The 21,755-nt window shown below is 46.3% G+C and overlaps 1 protein-coding gene across 2 annotated transcripts in view; it reads left to right on the top strand.

Annotated features, from left to right (window-relative positions):
* CPXM2 (carboxypeptidase X, M14 family member 2) overlaps positions 1-21,755 on the top strand; it is a 146,183-nt gene that overhangs the window by 8,845 nt on the left and 115,583 nt on the right. Inside the window, exons 2-3 of one of the 2 annotated variants that reach the window (XM_005566674.5) lie at positions 2,512-2,610; positions 20,300-20,409. In XM_005566674.5, the coding sequence (XP_005566731.3) occupies positions 2,512-2,610; positions 20,300-20,409 (209 nt within the window). The remainder of the gene's footprint in view (positions 1-2,511; positions 2,611-20,299; positions 20,410-21,755) is intronic. The other variant, XM_045361714.3, reaches the window with a different exon arrangement.

Below are 21,755 nucleotides of genomic sequence, written 5' to 3'. Positions count from 1 at the left end.
TTATGGTTGCGGGGTTGGTGGGGGGTACCTAAACCATGGTATTAGAAGCTGCGCAGGCCACGGTATTGGGAGCTGCCGGGGCCATGGTGTTGTAGTGTGGGGGCTGGCTGGGCTGTGGTGTGGGGGCTGCCCAGGCGGTGATGTTGGGGGGCTGCCTGGCTCCCTCTCTCACTGCCTGTTCCGTGGAGGGCCTATGGAGGTGGCCCTGGCTGAAGGAAGGCTGTCGTGAACACCATCTTCTGGGGAAGGCTGGAATGGGCATTATTTTCCAGAACTTTGGCTTTTTTTCTCACATATTTTGCGTAATTTTTTCCTTTCCTTTTCTTAAAACATCTTATATTTCTGCAAAATCCAACTCAGCCTTATCAGAAGTTATGCTCCTGATTTTGTGGAGCCACTAAGGTCTTTACGGAGCTCCAGTCAGGCTTTTAAGGAGGTGGCCTCCTTCCACGGTTTTCCCACCAGCCGGGATGTTCCCACCCACAGAAGCAGGACACAGGCCAAAGCAGCATCAGGCAGAGATGTGGGTTCAGGTCTCTGACTTGCCCTCCTCCTCTGGCCTTTACAGAGGTTTCAGTTAATTGGCTTCTAGACACTAATGGGGACACTTAATTTTTTTATTTTATTTTAAGCTTACATGGAAATGAAAGATACTTCCAGCAGGTACCACCCAAGAATATAACAAAAAGGGGGTTTCCTTTGGCTTGGCCCAATGTACCCCTTGAATTTCTTGAAGATTTAAGGTTTTCTTAATAAGTGTCCTTTTAGCAGGTGACTGTAACATAGTCGGAAATGATTTCATTATTGAATCCACCAGCTGATTTTGGTATTTCAACTGGCTTTTAAAGTTCAAGCTAAGTTTCTTTCTCCACAGACCTGCCCTGCCTCTTGTTTTCGTTTGTCACTCACTGACTGGTTCATTTGTTCATTCATGCCTTCATTCATTCATCACAGCCTCCTAAGTCCCAGACTCTGGAGACAGAGCAGTGAGCAAAGCCAGAAGTCATCCCTGTCTCATCAACAGGCACATCCCATTGCCACTGGGATGCTGCCACCCAAGATGGGTGCAGAGCTGCAGTGTGGCTGCCAGTGCCCCGCCCAGGTCTTCTTTCCCCACAGGGACACACAGGACACAGGCCCCAGATACCAGGAGTCTCCTCTTCAGGCAGCTCACACCTGCTTCTACCTCTGCAGAAGCACCCTTGGAAGGCTACATCTCCCATTCTCAGGCTGTAGCCAGAAGCCAACTGCAGTAGAAATGACAGCTCCTTGTCCCGAGTCAGGACAACCGTGTGTGTAGTTGCTGCTCCTGTGGGATGGGCTGAGCCTGACTCTGGCTGAGACCACAGCCTTGCTTAGCTCCTTTCCTCACCCCATCCTACCTCTCTTCCTCTCCCTCTCCCTCAATACACCTTGTGCATCCAAACCCCTGCATCAGGCTCTACCTAGAGGCAACCTGACCCAAAGCAGGTGCTATCAACTTCCATCAAAGTGGATTTGATTTGGTGGGGAGGTCAGGAAAGTTTAAGGAAGCAATGCCAGAGCTGAGATTTTCAGGATCAGTAGGAGCTAATTAGTTTGAGAGTGAAGGGAAGGGAAGTGTGCTCCAGGAGGAACAACATAGTACAAAGTTCTGGTGAAGAAGAAGCATGAACTGAAGGCTAAAAGGAGGCCTGTGTTGCTGGAGCAGGGAGAGGGGGTGCAGTTTGAGAAGGAGCCAGGGGGCCAGCAGGAGCGTGGCAGGCAGGTGTCTCAGGCTATGGCAAGGAGGCTCCCCAAATGGTGGCAGCATCCTTATCTACAGGTGCCAAGCCAGGGCCTGGGAGAGAGTTAGGTTGGAGAAGCCCAGCAGGGTGGAAAATGCTAGCTCTGGGGTCACAAGTCTGAGGCTCCACTTCCAGTTCCAGAAACTACAAATGATGTCTCTGGGCCTCAGTGAGGATCAAATGTACTACCCAAAAGTATTCTTCAGTCATTTTTTTTCTTTTTTTTTTGAGACGGAGTCTCATTCTGTCACCCAGGCTGGAGTGCAGTGGTGCGATCTCGGCTCACTGCGAGCTCCACCTCCCGGGTTTATACTATTCTCCTGCGTCAGCCTCCCGAATAGCTGGAACTACAGGTGCCCACCATCACACCCAGCTAATTTTTTGTATCTTTAGTAGACACAGGGTTTCACCGTGTTAGCCAGGAAGGTCTCGATCTCCTGACCTCATGATCCGCGTGCCTTGGCCGCCCAAAGTGCTGGGATTACAGGCGTGATCTTCAGTCTTATAATAGTAACAATGTGCAGGTGTACGTTGTTTTTATTAGGAGTGTTTGTTCTCCTGGGTGTTTCTAATAACACATTTCCTTTCCTTTAACTAGAGACTCCTTAGAGTCCAAGACACCATCTTTAGGAACAGGGGAACAGAAGGGGAGATGGCTGCTGTGCAGGAGAGGACAGTTGAACTCAGCATCCTGAACCAGCTCTGACATATGTGAAAGTAAAGGCATCTCTCTCTCCCCCTTTAGGTAAAAACAGCCACAAAAAAGTTATGAGAACCAAGAGCTCTGAGAAGGCTGCCAACGATGATCACAGTGTCCGCGTGGCCCATGAAGATGTCAGAGAGAGTAAGTGAGGCTCTCACAGAGCCCCTACACCAGTCCTAGGCCCTGTTCAGGGAGGGTGGGCGGGTACAGGCCCCTGGTGCAGCAGCCCGACTACAGATTTGCGAGTGTGGGGCTGCCTGGGGCCTGCTGTCTATTCTGATCGATGCTGCAGGGGAGAACATTCACGGCAGCTTCTGCCCGCATTCACACTTGTGCACTGCCTCCCAACTCACAGCCAGGTTCTCCGATTCAGCTGCAGTCAGTTTTGAATTTCCTGGAGCTCTTGGTTGCTTTCCCCACCTCTCTCTCCTCAGAGACAACATTATTTCCTTTCTTGTGGGACCTCTTAGCTGCCCATGGCCTTGAGTGTGCATTTCTTATCTCCCAACCTGACCCAGGAGCCTCTGGGGTCAGAGATCAAATCTACTTGCAAAATATGCAGTGCTGGGCCGGTGTCTCACAGTCATGTGAACACAGTGCACCTTTAATTGCTCACCTTGGGATGTTCAAAGGTATGAGTTTGAGACTCATGAACGATCTCTGGCCCACGAGCTATAGCTATTGCTATTAACTGCTGCCATTATTATTATTGGATCATTATTATTCTAAACTGTGGTAACCAGGATCACATTTCGGCTAAAATGAGTATTAGTAATAACAGCCATTTATTAAGCACTTACGCAGTAGCCAGGCACTTGGCTGAGTGTTTGGCCTCTGACTGTGGATATTATTATTATCATTATTACCCATATTTTACAGATGAGGAAAATGAGACATGGTAATGTGCATAATTTACCGAGGGTTATACAGTTTCTATGTGGTAAAAGCAGGGATTTGAACCCAAGATTTTCTGATTCTAGACTTTTTGGTTAGCTTAAAATAAACAATGCATTTCACAACTTTGCATTTACAGAAGCAGGACTTTAGCTGCCATGCGAGTCCATAAACCACGTTACAGAGTTGATTGTCACAGATGGAAGTGCGTGCTTCCTTAGGCACAATGTAATGATTTGGGGCAGTGTTTCTAACCAAGAACTTGCCATCAAAGAAATCATAGAGATGGCTAATAGTGCATCCTCAAGTGAAAACAGATGTCAACAACAGTGACCTTCTGTGGTCACTCACCAAATGAAAGTTTATTCCTTCTTAAAGTGGGCAGGCGTGCACTCCACCCATTGCTCATTGAGAGCACTCATTGGACCAGGAGAGTGCGTTCTGCACAGTGCACGCTGTGGCTGTGTTTCTGCTGCTTGACCCTGACAGTGTGGTTCTTTGGGGTCTTCTCTAAATGGGGGGTAATAGGACTCCTCACCTTGAGTGGACCTTGGACACTGGCATTTTGTGCCCAAGCAGGCTGATAAAACACCAGCTGTTTCTTCAGGATTACAAATGCCACAGGGCTGACGTGGCTTTGAGAGTTGGTCTCGCCTCCCTGGGTCTTGCTGCCATCAGATTGGATCCTGGTACTTCTTCACGGCCTTGTTAATTTTTAAGTGCTTTTAAACATATTTTGCCCAGATTTTTTTAGTAGCTTCAGCAGAAGGGTTGGTTTAAATTATCTTAGTTCTTTATTATCAGAATTGGAAGTTCTTAAACTTTTGGGGAGACATTTTCAGAAAGATTTTTGAAGACTCAATTACACACACACACACACACACACACATGTCTAAATTTGCCTTCTTTTCTGCCATGGGTACACCCCTCCCTACTGGCCCACCCAGGATTGCTCCCCTGCCTTTGGCCTCAAAGCTCTGTCAGGTTGGGATCACTGGTCTCATAGGCAGTCATCAAGGCTCTGGTTCATTGAATGCCCTAGATGTGATTTTAGCCTGTGAAACTTCTTTTACTAAAAAAAAAGGAGGGGTCGAGGATAACCTTGGAGGGGAAAAGCAGCTGAGGAGATCCCTGACATGCAACTGACAGTTGGTGGCCATGGAGGCAGGGCACATGTGGCAGGGTGGCATGGCCGTTAGGAACACAGGCCTAGAGTTGGGCACCTGAGCAAGCAAAGTGTGGCCTCAAATGCAGAACTGGTCATTCTCAGAACCCACAGTCCATCCTCCTCTCAGGATCTACTCAGGTTGCACTGGGGGGCTTTGAGGGCAATGTGGCAGAATGTTGGGCTGGTATACGTGACAGCTACATTATGTTCAAGGTGGCAGGCAGAGCAGATGTCAGCCACTTCATTTGCAAGGTAGTGGGCAGTACAGGCGATGTTAACCACATGGAGTTATGAGAGTGGATGGGGTTAAAAGGCTCATCTCAGACGTAGAAGTCATCCTTATGGAACTGTGGCTTTTGAGGAAGAGACCATGTACATGGCTGTCACTGTGATTAAGGAGTAGTTTCAGCTGTGGCAAGTATCCAGCTACATTTTAGATGTTGTTTTGTAATAGTTTAAGAAGTTGGTTGAGTCATCATTCTAACTAATTCTTCACCTCTTCTCATCCCCACACCCTTTGCTGTGTAACTCTTTAGTTCCCTTTGCCAAAGCTGGAAGTCCCTTGGCTTTGGGCTGGTCCATGAGCCTTGTTAGGCCAACAGGGGTCAAGTGTCAGTTCTGAGCCCATGCTTTGCTTGTTTCCATTTGTCTCTTGGGTCTCTTGCATCTCTACAAGAAGAGTGTACATACCTAGACCGCTGGTCCTAGGAGGCTGAGCAATGAGTGGAACAGATGTGGGCCCAACCAGCAACCCAGAGCTACCCAGCTGAGCTCAACTGATCTACAGACACCTGAAAGTAAATGCTAATTGTGTGCCATTAAGAGTTAGGGGTTTCTTGTTATACAGCAGTAGCTGACCAATACAATGAAGATAAAGCATGACCTTTTTTTTTTCCCAAAGGTTACATAACATTCCATAATATAACCACCTAATAATAGACATTTATGTTGTTTCCAATTTTTTGCTACTATAGACAGCTTTTGTTGCAATGAAATTACCTTATGCCATTTTATTTGCCATGCATTCATTGCAGAATTATACTCTACTTGGCAATTCCCACCATGATTTTACCCATTTTCTGGCCTCTCCTTCCCTTTGTTTCCAGACAGATGAGGGCTTGTTTTTCACATGTGTCCCAAGCTTTAAGCTTCTGCTCACATGTTCTCTCTATAGGGAATTGGACAAGCATCAAAGTTGGTGACTGAGAGGACAGCTTTGGGATCAGACTTACACTCGAGACTTTGGACAAGTTACTAACTTTTGGCTGCCAGACTCTGGACAAGTTACTAACTTCTCTATGACTCAGTTTCCTCCTCTGTGAAGTGGGAATAACATTACCTTTATAGGCATATTGTGAAGATTAAGTACTGTCTGCACGGTGTAGCACACAGCGAACAGTAAGCTCTCAGCAAACATTAGCTATGACTTGAATTTACCATCTTGGGGTCTTTTGTGTGCCTTAGAACAGGGGCTGGCAATAAAGGATCAGATTATAAATATTTTATGCTTTAGTAGCTAAGAGGCAAAATCAAGATATTATATAAGTGCTTATATAACCATTTAAAATGTAAACCTTAAAATATTTAAAATTTATTCTTATTTCACAGATCATACAAAAACAGGTGGTGGGCTGTATTTGACCTTTACACAGGCTATAGTTTGTTAACCTCTTCCTTAGAAGTTCAGTGCTCTGCAAATCCGACTTCCAGGAAGCCTCCTCTGATCACCTCTCTTCAGTTTCCTATGCTTCTTTCTCATGGTCCTGGTTCCCTTGTTTCTCATTTCACAGTGATTCCTGTGCATAGCTCTTTGGTTCTGAAAGCCTGTGAATGCTTAAGAGCAGAGGCCTTGTCTTATTCATCTCTGGATAGACCCAGTGTTGGTAGCAGTACTTGACAATGGTGAACCTGTTTGTTGAGTACCCACATTGTGGTAGAGTCAGCATCATGGTGAACAGAACGGTTGCTCTACATATGCTCAAATGGGTTCTCTATGACCCAGAACAGCAGCTAGTCCTTTCAAGGAAGTGGTCTTTGATTTCAGTTCTTAGAGCAAGATCTGTAGGGAAGAAACATGATCAGCCGGGTGCAGTGGCTCAAGCCTGTAATCCTAGCACTTTGGGAGGCCAAGGCAGGTGGATCGCCTGAGGTTAGGAGTTCAAGACCAGCCTGGCCAACATGGTGAAACCTTGTCTCTACTAAAAATACAAAAATTAGCCAGGCGTGGCAGCAAGCACTTGTAATCCCAGCTGCTCAGGAGATTGAGACAGGAGAATTGCTTGAACCCAGGAAGCGGAGGTTGCAGTGAGCCAAGATCACACCATTGCACGCCAGCCTGAGTGACAGAGTAAGTCTCTGTCCCACCAAAAAAAAAAAAAAAAAAAAAAAAAGGAAACGTGATTTCCTACCAGGATGGAAGTAGGATGGTTTCCCTGACACATGTTGGTGAATGCGAGCTTGCTTGATGCATCTCCCTCATGCCTTGACTGGAAGAAGTTTGAGGCCTCAATCAGGCACCATACTTGGGGATTGGCCAACTTAATGTATATGTGTGTGTGTTTTAAGCTTGAGGGTTTTTCATTGCATCACAGACAGTTTGGTTTTTTATCCAAGCCCTTGTTATGAGCCTCTTCTCTTCATTGCATAACCAGACAGTTCCCTGGGGCTAAATTGGGTCTTCCTTCTTGGCATCTGGCACAACTATTCCCAGATCCCTGATTCTAGAGGATTTTACCGACATAGTAGACATGATAAACTGCCATGCCTGTATTTCAGACTCCTATGGGAGTGACAGGGGAGGTGAGGGGCTGGAATTGGGACAGAGTCACACCCCTCTTGACAGACGGTGGTTAGGAAGCCCAAGAAATATGGGCGCTGGGAAACCAAAGGTGCCCCTACTCCTTGCTATTTTCCACTTTGTGCTCCATCTCAAACATGCCTAAAAAGTTATTCTTTAGTCTCTAAAATGAAACATGTGCCTTTGAAGGATTTTATAGCATTCCTTTACAATGTGGAGAGTTTTATTTTGTTTTTCTAACAATGGGTTTGTGGCAGGGCCTTCACTGGGTTTGATTAGGGGTCCTGGGCTGGCTGTAGCCTACAGTAGACATGTCTGTAAACTTAGTGTGTTTATGAACACCACATGAGCAGTGTGGCCAGTCTGCAGCTATAAGCTTCAGAAACCTTGGTCTGAAACCATAGGCACAGTGGACTTGTCAGCCTAGAAATACTTCCCAGACAAGGGTTTAGGGGACAGAACTCTGATGTGCTCGGTAGCACCCATAGGTGGCATGAAATTTCATTCATTTGTGTCAGTCACTTGACCCCAAGTGTGGTTCTTATTGACCAAGTACATACTGGTCCATTTATAGGGGAGACATTCTAGGGCTGTACCTCTTCAGAATCCCCATGACAGAGGAGAGTACATGTGCTTCTGTTGCTCTTGGGGAATTTGTTCTTGGCATACTGTGACCTATCTTGTTTCCATCTTCTCAAAGCTTCTGTGATAAAACCCTCTTTATTCTGTATTACTGACTCTGGAATGGATTTAATAGAAAACCAAATTTACCATGTTATGCCCTAAAACTTTATAAAAAAAAATTGGCACTTAAACCACTTGTGGTGGAAGTTGGTCTTATGGTGAACGTAGGTTTCTTTCCTGGCTTATTAAACATTTGACTATGAAAGCAGTAAACACATGCTATAGACTGATCATGTCCCCACAGAATGTGTATGTTGAAATGCCAACCCACAGGGTAATGGTATTTGGGGGTGGGGCCTTTGTGTGTGTGTGGTGGGGGGGCAGGGGGCAGTGATTAGATCATGAGGGTGGAATTCTCATGAACGGGATTAGTGCTCTTATAAAAGAGACCCCCAAGAGCTCCCTTGGCCTTTCCTCCATGTTAGGACACAGGGAGAGGATAGCCACTGTCCATGAACCAGGTCCTCATCAGACACTGAATCTGTTGGTGCCTTGATCTTGGACTTCTCAGCTTTTAGAAATGTGAAAAATAGGCTGGGTGTGGTGGCTCACTCCTGTAATCCAGCACTTTGGGAGGTTGAGGCAGGCAGATCACCTGAGCTCAGGAGTTTGAGACCACCCTGGGCAACGTGGTGAAACCCTATCACTACTAAAATACAAAAAATTACCCTGGCCTGGTGATGCATGCCTCTAGTCCTAGCTACTCAGGAGACTGAGGCACGAGAATCGCTTGAGCCCTGGAGGTGGAGGTTGCAGTGAGCCAAGATCGTGCCACTGCACTCCAGCTTGGGCTACAGAGTGAGACTCTGTCTCAAAAAAAAAAAAAAAAAAAAAGGGGAAGAAAAAAGATATGTGAGAAATAAATTTCTGTTGTTTATAATCTGGTACAGCAATTTGAATAGACTAAGACAAGTACTAAGTACCAAATGAAAAGGCAGTATTTTGCAGTGCCACCTGTCTGTTGGATATCAAGTATCCATATATGCCTGGCTTTGTTTTCAGGCTCACTAATCTTTGTCATTAATGCATTTTTCTACCCATGCTTGAAATATCTCACTTTCTTAATTACCGTAGGTTTATAACAAATCTTGACATCTGGTAGAACAGGACCCATTCTTCTTTAAAAGTTGTGTTTATTCTTGACCCATTATGTGTACTTGTAAACACACACACACACATTTACATCATGTAGTCAAGTTCTACAAAAATGCTCTTGGAATTTTGATTTAGATTTGCATTGATTTTACAAATCAATTTGGGAGAATGAACACATTTACAACATTGACTCTTCTAATCCATGAACATGGTATATCTCTCCACATATTAGACCTTCTTTAATATCTCTCATAGAAATTTATCTCTAGAGGTCTTATATATCTTTTAATAGATTTACCCTTTGATACTTGCTATTCTGTGATACTTTTAATTTCAATTTTCTACTCTTTACTGGTAGACTACAGATGTATAGTTAATTTTTGAATGTTGATTTTTATATTCAGCAATCTTGCCAAACTCTTATTAATTACATATTATTTGATATTTAAGTACAAAATCATGATTTATATGAAATAATGTCCTTTTCAATTTTTATACCTTTATTTTTCTTTACTGTGTTGGCAAAGACCTCCATTCATAAAGAATAGATCTTCCTTGTAGGTTTTATTTTTTTTTTATTTTATTTTTTTTTTTTGTTTTGTTTTGTTTTTTGAGACGGAGTCTCGCTCTGTTGCCCAGGCTGGAGTGCAGTGGCGCGATCTCGGCTCACTGCAAGCTCCGCCTCCCGGGTTCACGCCATTCTCCTGCCTCAGCCTCCCGAGTAGCTGGGACTACAGGCGCCCACAACCGCGCCCGGCTAATTTTTTGTATTTTTAGTAGAGACGGGGTTTCACGGTGGTCTCGATCTCCTGACCTTGTGATCCGCCCGCCTCGGCCTCCCAAAGTGCTGGGATTACAGGCGTGAGCCACCGCGCCCGGCCCCCTTGTAGGTTTTAATTCTGCTTCTGTATTTTTAGTTTTCTTGCTATTTGGCCTTATTTAAAATATTTTCCTGTTTATCCTTTTCTTCCGCATTTTTTTTTTTTTAATGGCAAGTAGAGGCCATGACTCTTGGATTATACAAAGGATGAACAGTGTCTGGGTGAAATATTTTCCTAGCTATCACATCAAGTTACTTTCAAGGTCACATTATTTCTCTGAGTGTTTTGGATGGTATACCTCCTTTAACGTTCTTTTGGTGGAATTTTTTGTTCTGCACAGACTGTACATTAGTGTTCATTCTTTATTTATTTTTCAGTGAGGCAAGATTCAGCCAGATTTTCTCCAGGAGGGACAGTCTAAGCCTTTTCTCAGATCTGTAAATGTTGACTAGCTCAAAATGCAGAACCTCCAATACAGCAGAGTTTCCAGTTTCTAGCAGCCTTTTGTCTTTTATATATTTTTGTTCTGAGGTCTCAACTTCAGTCCTCCTTCCTACTTCCAGCCAGTAACCATTACTCCTGCTTCTCCTCAAAGATAACCACCATCAGATACAACTTTTGCCTGTTTTGAACTTAATATTGATAGGATAACACATGGTATGCTCTTTTGTGTCTGACTTCTTTTGCTCAATATGATGTTTATGAGATTCATCTATGTTGTGTATCACATAGTTCATTTATTTTTATTGATTTATAGTATTCTAGTGCATGACTATACTGCAGGGTATTCATTCTCTTGTTGATGGGCATTTGGATTGTTTTCAGTTTTTGGCTATTATAAATGGTGCTGTTAGGACTATTCTTGAATAAGTCTTTTGGTGTATATGTGAATGCATTTTTGTTGCATGTATACCTATAAGAATTGCTGGATCATAGTATATGATTAAGTACTGCTGGAGATTTTTCCAAACTGGTTGTACCAGTTAACACTTCTACCAGCAGTGAATGAAAGTTCTAGTTGCTTCACATTCTTACCAGCATTTGATATTGTCAGTCTTTATTTTATTTTATTCATATTGGCTGATATCTCATTGTGGTCTTAATTTGCATTTTCCTGATGACTAGTGACTAATGCTTACCTACCATTAGGATAACCTCATTTGTGAATACATGCTCAGTTCTTTTGCCTGTTGTTTTTCTTGTTGATTTATAGGAGGGTTTTTGTTTGTTTATTTGTTTTTCTTGAAAATACAATGAATATGAGTCCTGTATCAGATACATGCATAGTGAATATCCCACTTCTTGGCTCACTTTTAACTCTAGTAGAGGTGTCTTTTGAATAACAAATGCTCTTAAATTTAATATAGACCAATCATCAATATTTTCTCTTGTGGTCAGTACTTTTTCCTTTGGGCTAAGAATGTTTTTTGCCTACCCCAAGGTCATGAGATATTTTCATGTTATCCTCTAGTGATAAAGTTTCTTTTTACATGAACGTATTTTCATTAAAGTAATCTGATTTAAATAAAAACATTAGGGAAATAATATTGCAGGTAGTACACGGATGTGGAAAAATTTATGAAGATAATAATTGGCAAGTGCTTGAGGGTTGATAAATGTTCTTTCGAATCAATAATTCCTTTTTTTTTGAGCCTTATAAGCAATGTATAAAGAATAGTGTTAGTTTTCCATGATGATGCAGACATAGGGATTATCAGTTATACTGGATCATAATGCAAATTCATTCATTTGGGAACATTGGTTGGGCATTGGGATGAAAACTTGTCATTGCTGCTCTTGAGGCTCACAGCCTGTTCAGGGAGACAGACTAAACTACCACGGTAACAGTGTGGACTTTTCCTAGGAGGTTAGGCTAAAGGCAGGAGTGAGTAGGCTGAGAGGGTTGAGTGCAGGGGAGGAAGTCTTGGGAGGCTTTTCAGATAGAACAGCCCCTGAGCTGGACATTTAAGAAGGAGGTAGGTGATCAGAACCTTTGAGGCTGAGGCTCCAGGTTGACTCCAGATCTCAGCTGCTGTAGCCAGCGTGGACTGGAACCCAATTCTTTGAGAGTATCCTCTGTTGGATCCATTGGGGTCTGGGAAAGAAAATCTCTGAGCTTGTGTAACCTCACAGGTAAAAGACCCCAGTCAGGTTTGCAGGGACTCTCTTCTGAGACTGGTTGTCTCAGAAGAATCACCTGGGAACTTCAGACCAGTGGTGGGTTCCTTTGCTGTCCTATTGATCAGTTTCTGGGAGAGGGGTTAGGACACCTTTCCTTTAAGTTTCTTTGAGATTCTGATGCTCAGTTGGGGTGAGAACTGCTGTCTGGAGGAGCTCAGTGATGAGGGTCTGAAGGATCATCTCTCCCGTGGTGGGTGTTAAACAGCTTTCCAAGGATAACTAGATAAGGCTGAGATTGGCTAAGAGATTTCCCAAGACCCAGAGAGACACCCTGTCCCTCAGGGAAGCCAGTGGTATCTGAGAAAGGCAGAGAGCTACTGCAGACAGATTTTCAGTGCACTGGGAAGCTGCCTCCACACTTCACTGATCAAAGGGAATGTCAAGTTCAGAAAGGCGAAGGAAATAATTCTGTTAAGTCGAAGCTACTCCATTTATAGGCGGCAATGAAAGCAAAAGTTCAGGAAGGCTGTTAGCTTGTTCCTGGAAGCGCCCATCATGTCTTGAGGCGATCACAGCAGGCCACAGGGCCTTGGACTCTGAACTCTGCTCTGCCAGCGGGAAACGCCTGTCTTGGCTCCAGCCCTTTTCCTGGTGTGACCCCAAACACCACCAAGCAACTTCATTTGTGTTATGCTCTCGAGTTTTCAAGTCAGACGGAGACGGTGTAAAGATTACGCTTGAGCTTTTATAACTCAGACACCTAATGGCTATTTAATGGTGTTCAGCATCCCTGAGTCTCAGCGACGATGAGCGACGATGCCCATCTCTTGGGGTCATTGTGCAGATTCAATGACAGGAGTCTCTAGCTGGTCTGTCTCGCAGTAGTTACCTGCAGGTTTTCCTTGGTGCTCCCCAAATCACTACACTTTTAAAATAATTTTCATGACATGACTCCATAACAGCCCCCTACCCCCCAGACAGATTTGGAATACTGAAGGTGGGGTGTTGGGGTCGATGCTAGATTGAGAATTCTTACTTATATGCTATATTCTGACTGTGCCCTAGAATTTCTGGGCCACAAAGGCCCCCATGATCTTAAATGCAATGGACATTTGCAATTTGTTCAAGAGTTGCTGTGCATAGATGGTAATGTATGGTGGTGATGATGATGATGATGAGGACTAATGAATCTGTGCCAGAGGGCAGATGTCTCTTTGGAAAAGTATCTGTAATGCAGAGACTGCTAGCAAGAGACAGATCTAAGGCAGTGCATGCGTGGGGTGGGGTAGAATGAGGCAGGGGACCCCATGCTCACCTCCCGAAGAATAGAGCATGGGGCTGGGAGATGGCGCCCTGCTCAGCGTGGTGTGTTCTCAGAGAGGCTTTTCTCTTTAAGAGAAAAGCAGATTCATCGTGGATGATTGTCACTCTCCTTTCCTCCAGATTGTGACACATCTCTGATCTCTAATTAATATTTTCCTGAAGTGTTTTCACACTTTTTTCTGTGTTCTCCTCACCCACATGCTTCTCAGGATTAGATCCTTTTTTCTTTCTAGAAGCAACAGAAACTTGATTTAATGGTAAAGGATGAATTTGTTCATTTTAGGGGAGGAACGGGGAGCTCATCTTGAGGCTGTTGGAACAAATGGGCTCAAGAGTCACTGAGTGATTGACGTTGGAGCCTGCTTCCCTGCAGCCTGGCTGGGAACCCCGGCAGAACGCTGCTGAGGGATGAAGAGCTGCCAATGAGTTTCCCACTTATTTCAAGCACTCTTTAAACCTAGTAATTATATCATCAATTGACATTGTAATACAAATATGTTACAGTTCCAACAAAGATTTTTTTAAACTCTCTGATTACAGATATTTAAATTAAGCTTCGAAACCTTGCTTCTCCTCCGTTTTGCTTAGTCACCCATGCAACAGTCGTGTCTTTCTCAGTAATGTTTTCTGAAGGATGGGGAAAAGTCCTAGTCCTTGGAAGTAGTATTGTGATTGACAGTTCCTGGGACCGGGAGCAGATGTTTCTTTGAGAATTTAAAGTCGATGGAATTCTAACCTCTCCTTCTAACTTTGTTATGCTTTTGGAGTTCTTTGACTGGCAGTGTTCTCTGGGCTCATTTTGTGGGAAGTGCCATGCAGTCCTCAGTGTTTGCCGCACCCGCCGGTCACGTGTCTGGTTGCCTTTGTGTCTATATTTCTGGGCGCCGTGATTCCAGCTGTGCTTTCAGTAAAGGCTTATGGTTATGGTGGGAGTAGGGCACATTTTCTGAATACTCTTGTGTCTGAAAGAGCCCTTAATTACCATGACAATTACCGTGACTATTGACTGTAACTTAGCTGGTAGTGGCTTCCAGATCCCACTTTCTTTTCCTTCAGCCCTTAGAATGCACAGGTTGCTGCTGCAAAGTCTTTGCTATTCTGATGATCACGCTCGGTAATCTCCTGGCAGTCCTAGACAAGCCCGGGACTGTGGCTGGGAGACAGTACTTGTCTTCTTTCTGCCATCTCTGCCCTTCTTTTGAGATTTCTGGTTTTGAAGACATGGAGGTTTCCTGGATGCTGGTTTCTTCATGCTGTGGATCTTGTCTGGCTGCTGATTGCCTCAGAGAAGCTGCCTAGGGGTTACAGTGTTAGCAGCAGTTCCCCATGGTGGCTGGGGTCCAAAGACCAGGGTGCAGCCCAGAGACTGAAGTGCTGACAATGATGTCACTTCAGGGACCAGGAGTGGCCTTGGGCACTGGCCTAAGGGAGTGGGAGCTGCTGGTTTCTGGTGACTTGTTTGCACTGTGCTCCCTTTGGTCTTTGTCAGCCCAGGGTGCAGCTGAGAGAGGTCTCATCCACTTTTCAAGACCTCTGCAGGCCTGGGAACTGCAGATGTTTTCAAATGTTTTACTCTAGCCCCTGTGGCTCTGAGACCTCCAGACCATTCTGCAGGTTGAAGATTCCCCAGTCCTCCTCTCTCCGACGTGGCTCAGCATGCTTTGCAAGTGGTTTCCTCATCCTGCATAATTCTCTCCCCACTGTAGTATTGTTCCCCTTAGCCGGAGAACCTGAGGGAGGAGCAGGTCACTTTATTCATTTTAGACGTTGAGTAGACCTATCAAAAATCTCTAGATGGGCCGGGTGCGGTGGCTCACGCCTGTAATCCCAGCACTTTGGGAGGCCAAGGCGGGTGGATCACTTGAGGTCAGCAATTTGAGACCAGCTTGGCCAGCATGGTGAAACTCCATCTTTACTAAAAATACAAAAATTAGCTGGGCATGGTTGCGGGCACCTATAATCCCAGCTACTTGGGGGGCTGAGGCAGGAGAATTGCTTGAACCTGGGAGGCGGAGGTTGTGGTGAGCCAAAAATCACACCATTGCACTGCAGCCTGGGTGACAAGAGCGAAAATCTGTCTCAAAAGAAAAGAAAGAAAGAAATCTCTAGGATGATGCTCTCAGGGTAGAAAGAAAAGAAGAACAATGAATCAGGTTGAAATATTCTGAAATTCATCAGAGTTAAGTATTAAGTTTGGTGAATATTTCAATATTCTGTATTTTGAATTAATTTAGAATCTTTAAAGCAAAAGATAATTTTCCTGTCTTTTATTTTCTAGTCCTTTACTTCCTGTTCTTTAGCATAGGAAAACCCTGCCTTTTTCTAAATGTGGAGATTCCTATGTCAGATGTTCAATATAAGTCTTTAAGATGGGCTTGGGAACTTTTCCTGGGATGCTTTATTCTGATATGGGATTTTTGCCTTGTTGATCTTTGCATAAAGGTATGTGGGATAGTGAGCTTGTGCTTAGACTACTTTATTCTTAAACTTCTTTTTAACTTAACAAATGTTATCAAGTGGGGTTTGGTGAAGGGGGGTAACTCCCAGCTGACTCAGTGGGTAGTTTTATGTGAGCCTGCAGGATGCCGTGCTGCGGGGCATGGCGCCCTGCGTTAGGCAGGGTTGCAGTAACATTTGTGAATTGCCCTGATGCTCATGGAAAACAGGGTGAAGTCAGAGTGAGGCAGACGTGGGATGGAAGGAAGGAGAGGAGGCTATCAAAGGGAAAAATAAAGAATGGAAGACTGATGAAATGAGAACCTTCCAAGTGAAGCTGACATTACTGCTGTGTGCCTGACTGATACTGCGGCCTCTGCCACACGAAAGTGAGGGGACAGAGTCCCGAGGAAGAAGTGGTGACAACCTTGAGGAGATTCTTTTGCAGCAGACATTGGAAGATGACTGGGTATTTGCTTCAGCTGCAGATTGCAGGCGGATTACTCCAGCTGCCGCATTCACACCTGCCTGATGGGAGCCACCAGGTTTCTGAGGCCTGCCCGCCACGTCAATAGGCCGGTCTCCAGACAAGCAAGTGATCTGAGTTTAAACTTGTTTTTTTTTTTTTTTCTTGAGACAGTGTCTCACTCTGTAGCCCAGGCTGGAGTGCAGTGGCATGATCTCAGCTCACTGCAGCCTCCGCCTCCCAGGTTGAAGCGATTCTCCTGCCTCACCCTCCCGAGTAGCTGGGATTACAGACGTGTGCCACCACACCTGGCTAACTTTTATATTTTTAGTAGAGATGGGGTTTCACCATATTGGCCAGGCTGGTCTCGAAATCCTGACCTCAAGTGATCCGCCTGCCTTGGCCTCCCAAAGTGCTGAGATTACAGGCGTGAGCCACTGTGCCCGGCCCTGAATGCAAACTTTGTGCATGTCATTGGATGCCAAGTGGTGTAGACGGTGCCTGTGACACCTCATAGCTGAGGTGTGGGCTCAGAAGGTGGATTGTTACAGGGAAGGAGAGGGGCTCTCTTAGGGAATCAGTCTGAGGGTGACGAGCCTGTGCCACAGCAGGGGAAAGACTGCCCTCGGGGAGGTGGAAAGCAAAGTCCAAACAAGGAAGGAAGGTCTGGACTGAGAGAGAAGAAGAGAAAGAGCAGAACATTGTGTGATGGAAACCAGGGCCATGCGTGGTGTGGGGGTGGAGGAGTGGCTGAGAGGGAGAGACTGCGGGGCCCAGTATAGAAGAAACAGAGAAGAGGCTGAGGAGTCCCAAAGGGCCACAGAGTGACCAGGGCCACTGTGAATGAATGGAGTCAGGAGCAAAAATCCCAGGAAAGGAAGGGAGAGAGGAAGCGGAGATGGAGGTGTTGCCCCTCTTGGGGTTGGCCAGTAGGAGGAGGCAGTTGGAAGAACCGATAACTCAGAAGCTGGATGAGCCTGCTTGAGCTGTGTTCACACTCAGCTCCGGGCAGCAGATGCAGATGCAGATGCCTGTCCTGTGCCCCGTGTCGGTTTGAATTTGGCATCCCCTTGTTTTGCTAACAGCACCCTGATCCCAGTGGGCAGCCAGGGGACCAGGCGAGTCAGGCCCTCTCTGGAGGCACACGTGAGGTTGAGTGGAAACTCAGAGGTGTGATAGCAGGTGGACAGTGCCATTGGAATCCACTGTTCTGCTGCCTAGATGACGGGAGCTCTGTGCCTTTCCACCCGCACGTGTCCTGTGTCCCGCCTCTGTCCTTCTCACTTTCTGCCATCCCTGTCATTTCTCTAGGGACTTCCCTTCCTGTCTAAGTTGGCTGTGGTTGGTTTCTTACAACCAAAGGGCCGTCGCTCACCCACGCGGATCAGTAACGCTGTCTTTGCCTTTCAAGGACTTTGTGTGTTCTCTGTGTGGAATCTCTAGCTTCTTTGTAAGTGCCACGGGCAATGGAGAAGGCTTCCAAACCAAACTAATGGCTCTAAAAATAGCATCTTCTAATAAGGACAAAAAATCCCAGTGTCAGAGCATTGGGTTCCTGTAAGACCACATTTGCGAGCAGACCAAGTTCGTGTGTGTTTATCTGGGCTCCTCCCGCAAAGTCATCATCTGTGCTGTGGGTGGAGGGAGTGAAGTTATTGGCTTTGCCATGACACCATCACAGGAGTGGACAAGAGTGGCTGTTAGATGTGGCAGCTGCCGGCACTGCTGGCTGCGGGAAACTCAGCCTGTGAGAGGGCAGGCATTGCACTTTTCAGTTGCTGTTAGATGTGCATCCATGAAACACCTCACTTGTGGGCACTTTCTATTCACCCCCTTCTGTATCTTGGCAAGAGGATGTGACAGAGCTTCTGTCTATTGAGAGAAAAGCAATTTTGATGGATATGTAATTTTAGTCAGGTACTTCCTTTTTTGAATTAAAATACTCACATGCATAGGAGTCGTTGTCTTTTTCTGGAAGAAATGTTTTGAATAGCAATTATTGTTGCTTTATTGAGCTGGTACATGATCTATGTATGTCTGCCTGTCCATCTGGTGGGCTATCTGTCCATCTGTCTGTCTCTCACTTTGACTGTATAAATGATATAAATAAAAGTGGCTTTGCTGAAGGAAGTCCATAGAATTTACTGCCTGCTGTGTCTTCTGCCACCAAGGAAGAAGCTGGTGGATGGGAAGACTTTCAACATGGCAGTGAAATAGGTTCGTAAGATGACAGCAGATCCTTTTGGTGTTTCTGGTGCTTGGTTATGTGGGACTGTTGTGGGCATGTATTGAGCACCAGGATGTGGAGGGACAGGACCTGTGCCTGGTTCCCCCCATCACGGTCTGAAACTCCCCAGGTCCCTTGAACCCTGAAACCATAGCTGGCAGAGTAAAGATAAATAGAGGCTATTCCCAGGCCACCAGGAATCGCCTGATAGAACCTGCTGCCTAGCCAGCTTGGTGTCACAGTCAGTTGGTGGGGTCTCTCTCTCAGTGGGTGGGGTCTCTTGGTGGGCAGGGTCTCTCAGGACAGACTGGTTATTCCTGAGAAAGCTGACTGTGTCTAAGGCAGGACAGGCTGAGACCAGGTGATGGGGAAAAGAGCAAGGAGTGAGCAGGAGACGAGGATAAGAATGGGGCACAGAGGGGCAGCAGCCCCAGCTTAGGGAACCCAAGAGCTTGAGCCAGAGCCCAGGCTCCTGGGGCCAGGCTGCAGGATGTCCTGGAGTCCAGCCTCTCAGAAGGGACAGGAGTGTAATGGGTCAGTGGTCTTGACTCTCAGAGCTTGCCCTGGATTCTGACGAGGCCCTCTGGTGGATACCAGTGACCGCTGGGGACTGTGAACTCCAAGAGGAGAGTGGCATTTGACAGAAAGGGCCCATTGTCCTGAGGTGAGAGTGGAGGGCACGGGCCCAGGCTCCCAGCTGTCTCAGAGAGTGACGGGGTGTGGGATTATAACCTGGGCTCAGGGGCCAAGCTACGGAGGTGCCAGACCATGAGAGGGGCAGGGTGGGGCTGCTGGGACAACATGAGAAGGTTCTGTGAGGAGGCAGGGCTGTTGGAGGCGCAGCAGTGAGGATTTCTGAGTATGTAGTGTGAGGATTAACCTTGCTGGTCAGCCACTTGAAGTCCATTTCTGGTAGGCAGGATGGAGAATGACTCTGTGAACATGCGGGACCCAGGAAATACCACCACATGGGTCAGATTCATGTCCTTCAGGCCTGGAAGGTGTGAGGGCCCTGGGGAGGGAAGGGGCATGGTAACCAGGTTTTCCTCTGTGAGGTCAGCCTCAGATGGTTGGCATGCCTGCTGCACAAACGCCCTCAATGCGGGGCCCCCCAGTTCATTGTGTGGCCCCCACTCGCTGCATGGCCTTTCGCATTCACTGTGTGCACCCTTCTGCCTTCACTAAACGCTCCCCCACTCACTGTGGTGGGCGTGGGGGCAAACAGCAGCCCAGGGGTCAGGAGACCCATTCTGGATGCTGCTGTAAACACTGTCATTCTTAAAGACAATGGGCTAGGCTGGGATGATCAAGCACTGGTGTTTTATTCCAGGGGCAAATGGTGTTTACTAGTCGTGCTCCACATTATCCATTTTGCAGAGAATGGAAAACAATAGACTTTTTTTTCTACTTATATTCCTCTGCTCATTAGCATGCACAATATAAAGGCCAGAGTTGCTGAAGCAAAATCAGCAGGTTCTGATTAATTTGCAGAGCTCCAGTGATGCTTCCTGACTGAGTCACGTTGGGGAAGGATCCTTAATTGGGAACAGCCTCAGACAGTAGCATGGACAGCAAAAAAGAAGGAATATCAGAGCAAAAACACCCCTAAAGCAAATGCCAACAAGAAAGAACATAGGCTTAATGTTGACAGTTCAATCAACCGTGTCTGGAAAGACCGGGCATGCCTGTGGGTGGCAGTTCAGGGGAAAATGGAAAAGCACGCGGCCAGATTTAGAAAATAAGAAACTCATCCCTTTCAGCATCTGTCCTTGTTTTTAACAAGCATTGTCCTTTCCAGGTTGCCCACCTCTTGGTCTGGAAACCTTAAAAATCACAGACTTCCAGCTCCATGCCTCCACGGTGAAGCGCTATGGCCTGGGCGCACATCGAGGGAGACTCAACATCCAGGTACCTGGCCCTGTGGTTGTAAGGATTTTGACCGCCTTGTTTATTGCTCTGGTTCCTTGAGCTTGGGTCAGGCAATGCCCAGGATTTAAAATGCATTAGCCTGAATTCTCACAGTACGAAAGGATATTGCTGAATGATCCTAATTTTACAGTGAGAGCTCTGAGACTCAGGGAGGCAATGTCTTCTCCAACGACTGTTGTGAGTAAAAGTGAGACCACCAGTACCTGGACCCAGGTTGTTCCTTTTCCGCCCTTTGAACACTTCTCTTCCACATGCTGTTGGTCTGGAAAGGACAGGAGGAGAAGGTGGAATGCCTGGGGCATGGCGGGGCAGAGCCGTGGCACATGAGGCAGTGGCATTTGTCTTCCCTTGCCTCCCTGCCAATGCTTCTTGTCTCTGCCACACACACATCTTCTAGGCTTTCCTGTGGCTCCCTCCATTGCGTTCCCCCAGGTCAAGCCCCAGGCTCCTGGGGCCATGCACATTCTGGCTGGTCTCCCTCTTGGAGGCTCAAGAGCCTTTCTTAACTTGGGCCTCAAGAGTGTCAGGCCTCCCTCTCTGTCAGTCCCATCAGTCCAAGGTCTTGCTCCAGGAAAGTGAGCTCCTCCCTGCACACTCTACATGCCATGCAATTCTTGACTCCAGACCCTTTCTGTAGCAGGTTCCCCTACCAGAAACTTCTACTGCCCAACCATGCCCCACTCACATGAATCCCACCTGATCCATGCGTGAGATTCCTATTGCTATTGTGACAAATAAATGTAGCCTCTTCCCACAAATGTATTCTCTCTTTTTTTTTTTTTTTTTTTTTTTGAGACAGAGTCTCGCTCTGTCGCCCAGGCTGGAGTGCAGTGGCCGGATCTCAGCTCACTGCAAGCTCCGCCTCCCGGGTTCGGGCCATTCTCCTGTCTCAGCCTCCTGAGTAGCTGGGACTACAGGCGCCCGCCACCTCGCCCGGCTAGTTTTTTTTTTTTGTATTTTTTAGTAGAGACGGGGTTTCACCGTGTTAGCCGGTTCTGGAGGACAGACGTCTCACTGGGCTAAGTCAAGGTGTGCAGGGCTGTGCTCCTTTCTGGAGACTGTAGGGAGAATCAATTTTCTTCCCCTTGTCAGTCTTGAGAAGTTGCCCTGTTCCTTGCTAGTGGCTCTTTCCTTCTTCAGAGTCAGCAAAGGCAGGTAGAGTCTTCATGTGACCGTCTCTCTGGTTCTCTGTTCTGATTTCTTGTTCCCCTTTTGAGGATCCTTGAGATTACACTGGGCCCACCTGCATAGCCTGGGATCATCTCCCTTCCTCAAGCAACCTTCCTTCCATCTGTGACCCTCATTCCTCTCTGCGGTGTAATCTA

Source organism: Macaca fascicularis, chromosome 9 (genome assembly GCF_037993035.2).
Source record: "Macaca fascicularis isolate 582-1 chromosome 9, T2T-MFA8v1.1".
Classification (NCBI taxonomy): Eukaryota; Metazoa; Chordata; class Mammalia; order Primates; family Cercopithecidae; genus Macaca; species Macaca fascicularis.
The sequence above is the reverse complement of the archived record's forward strand: the minus strand, read 5'-3'. Positions and strand labels throughout refer to the sequence as shown.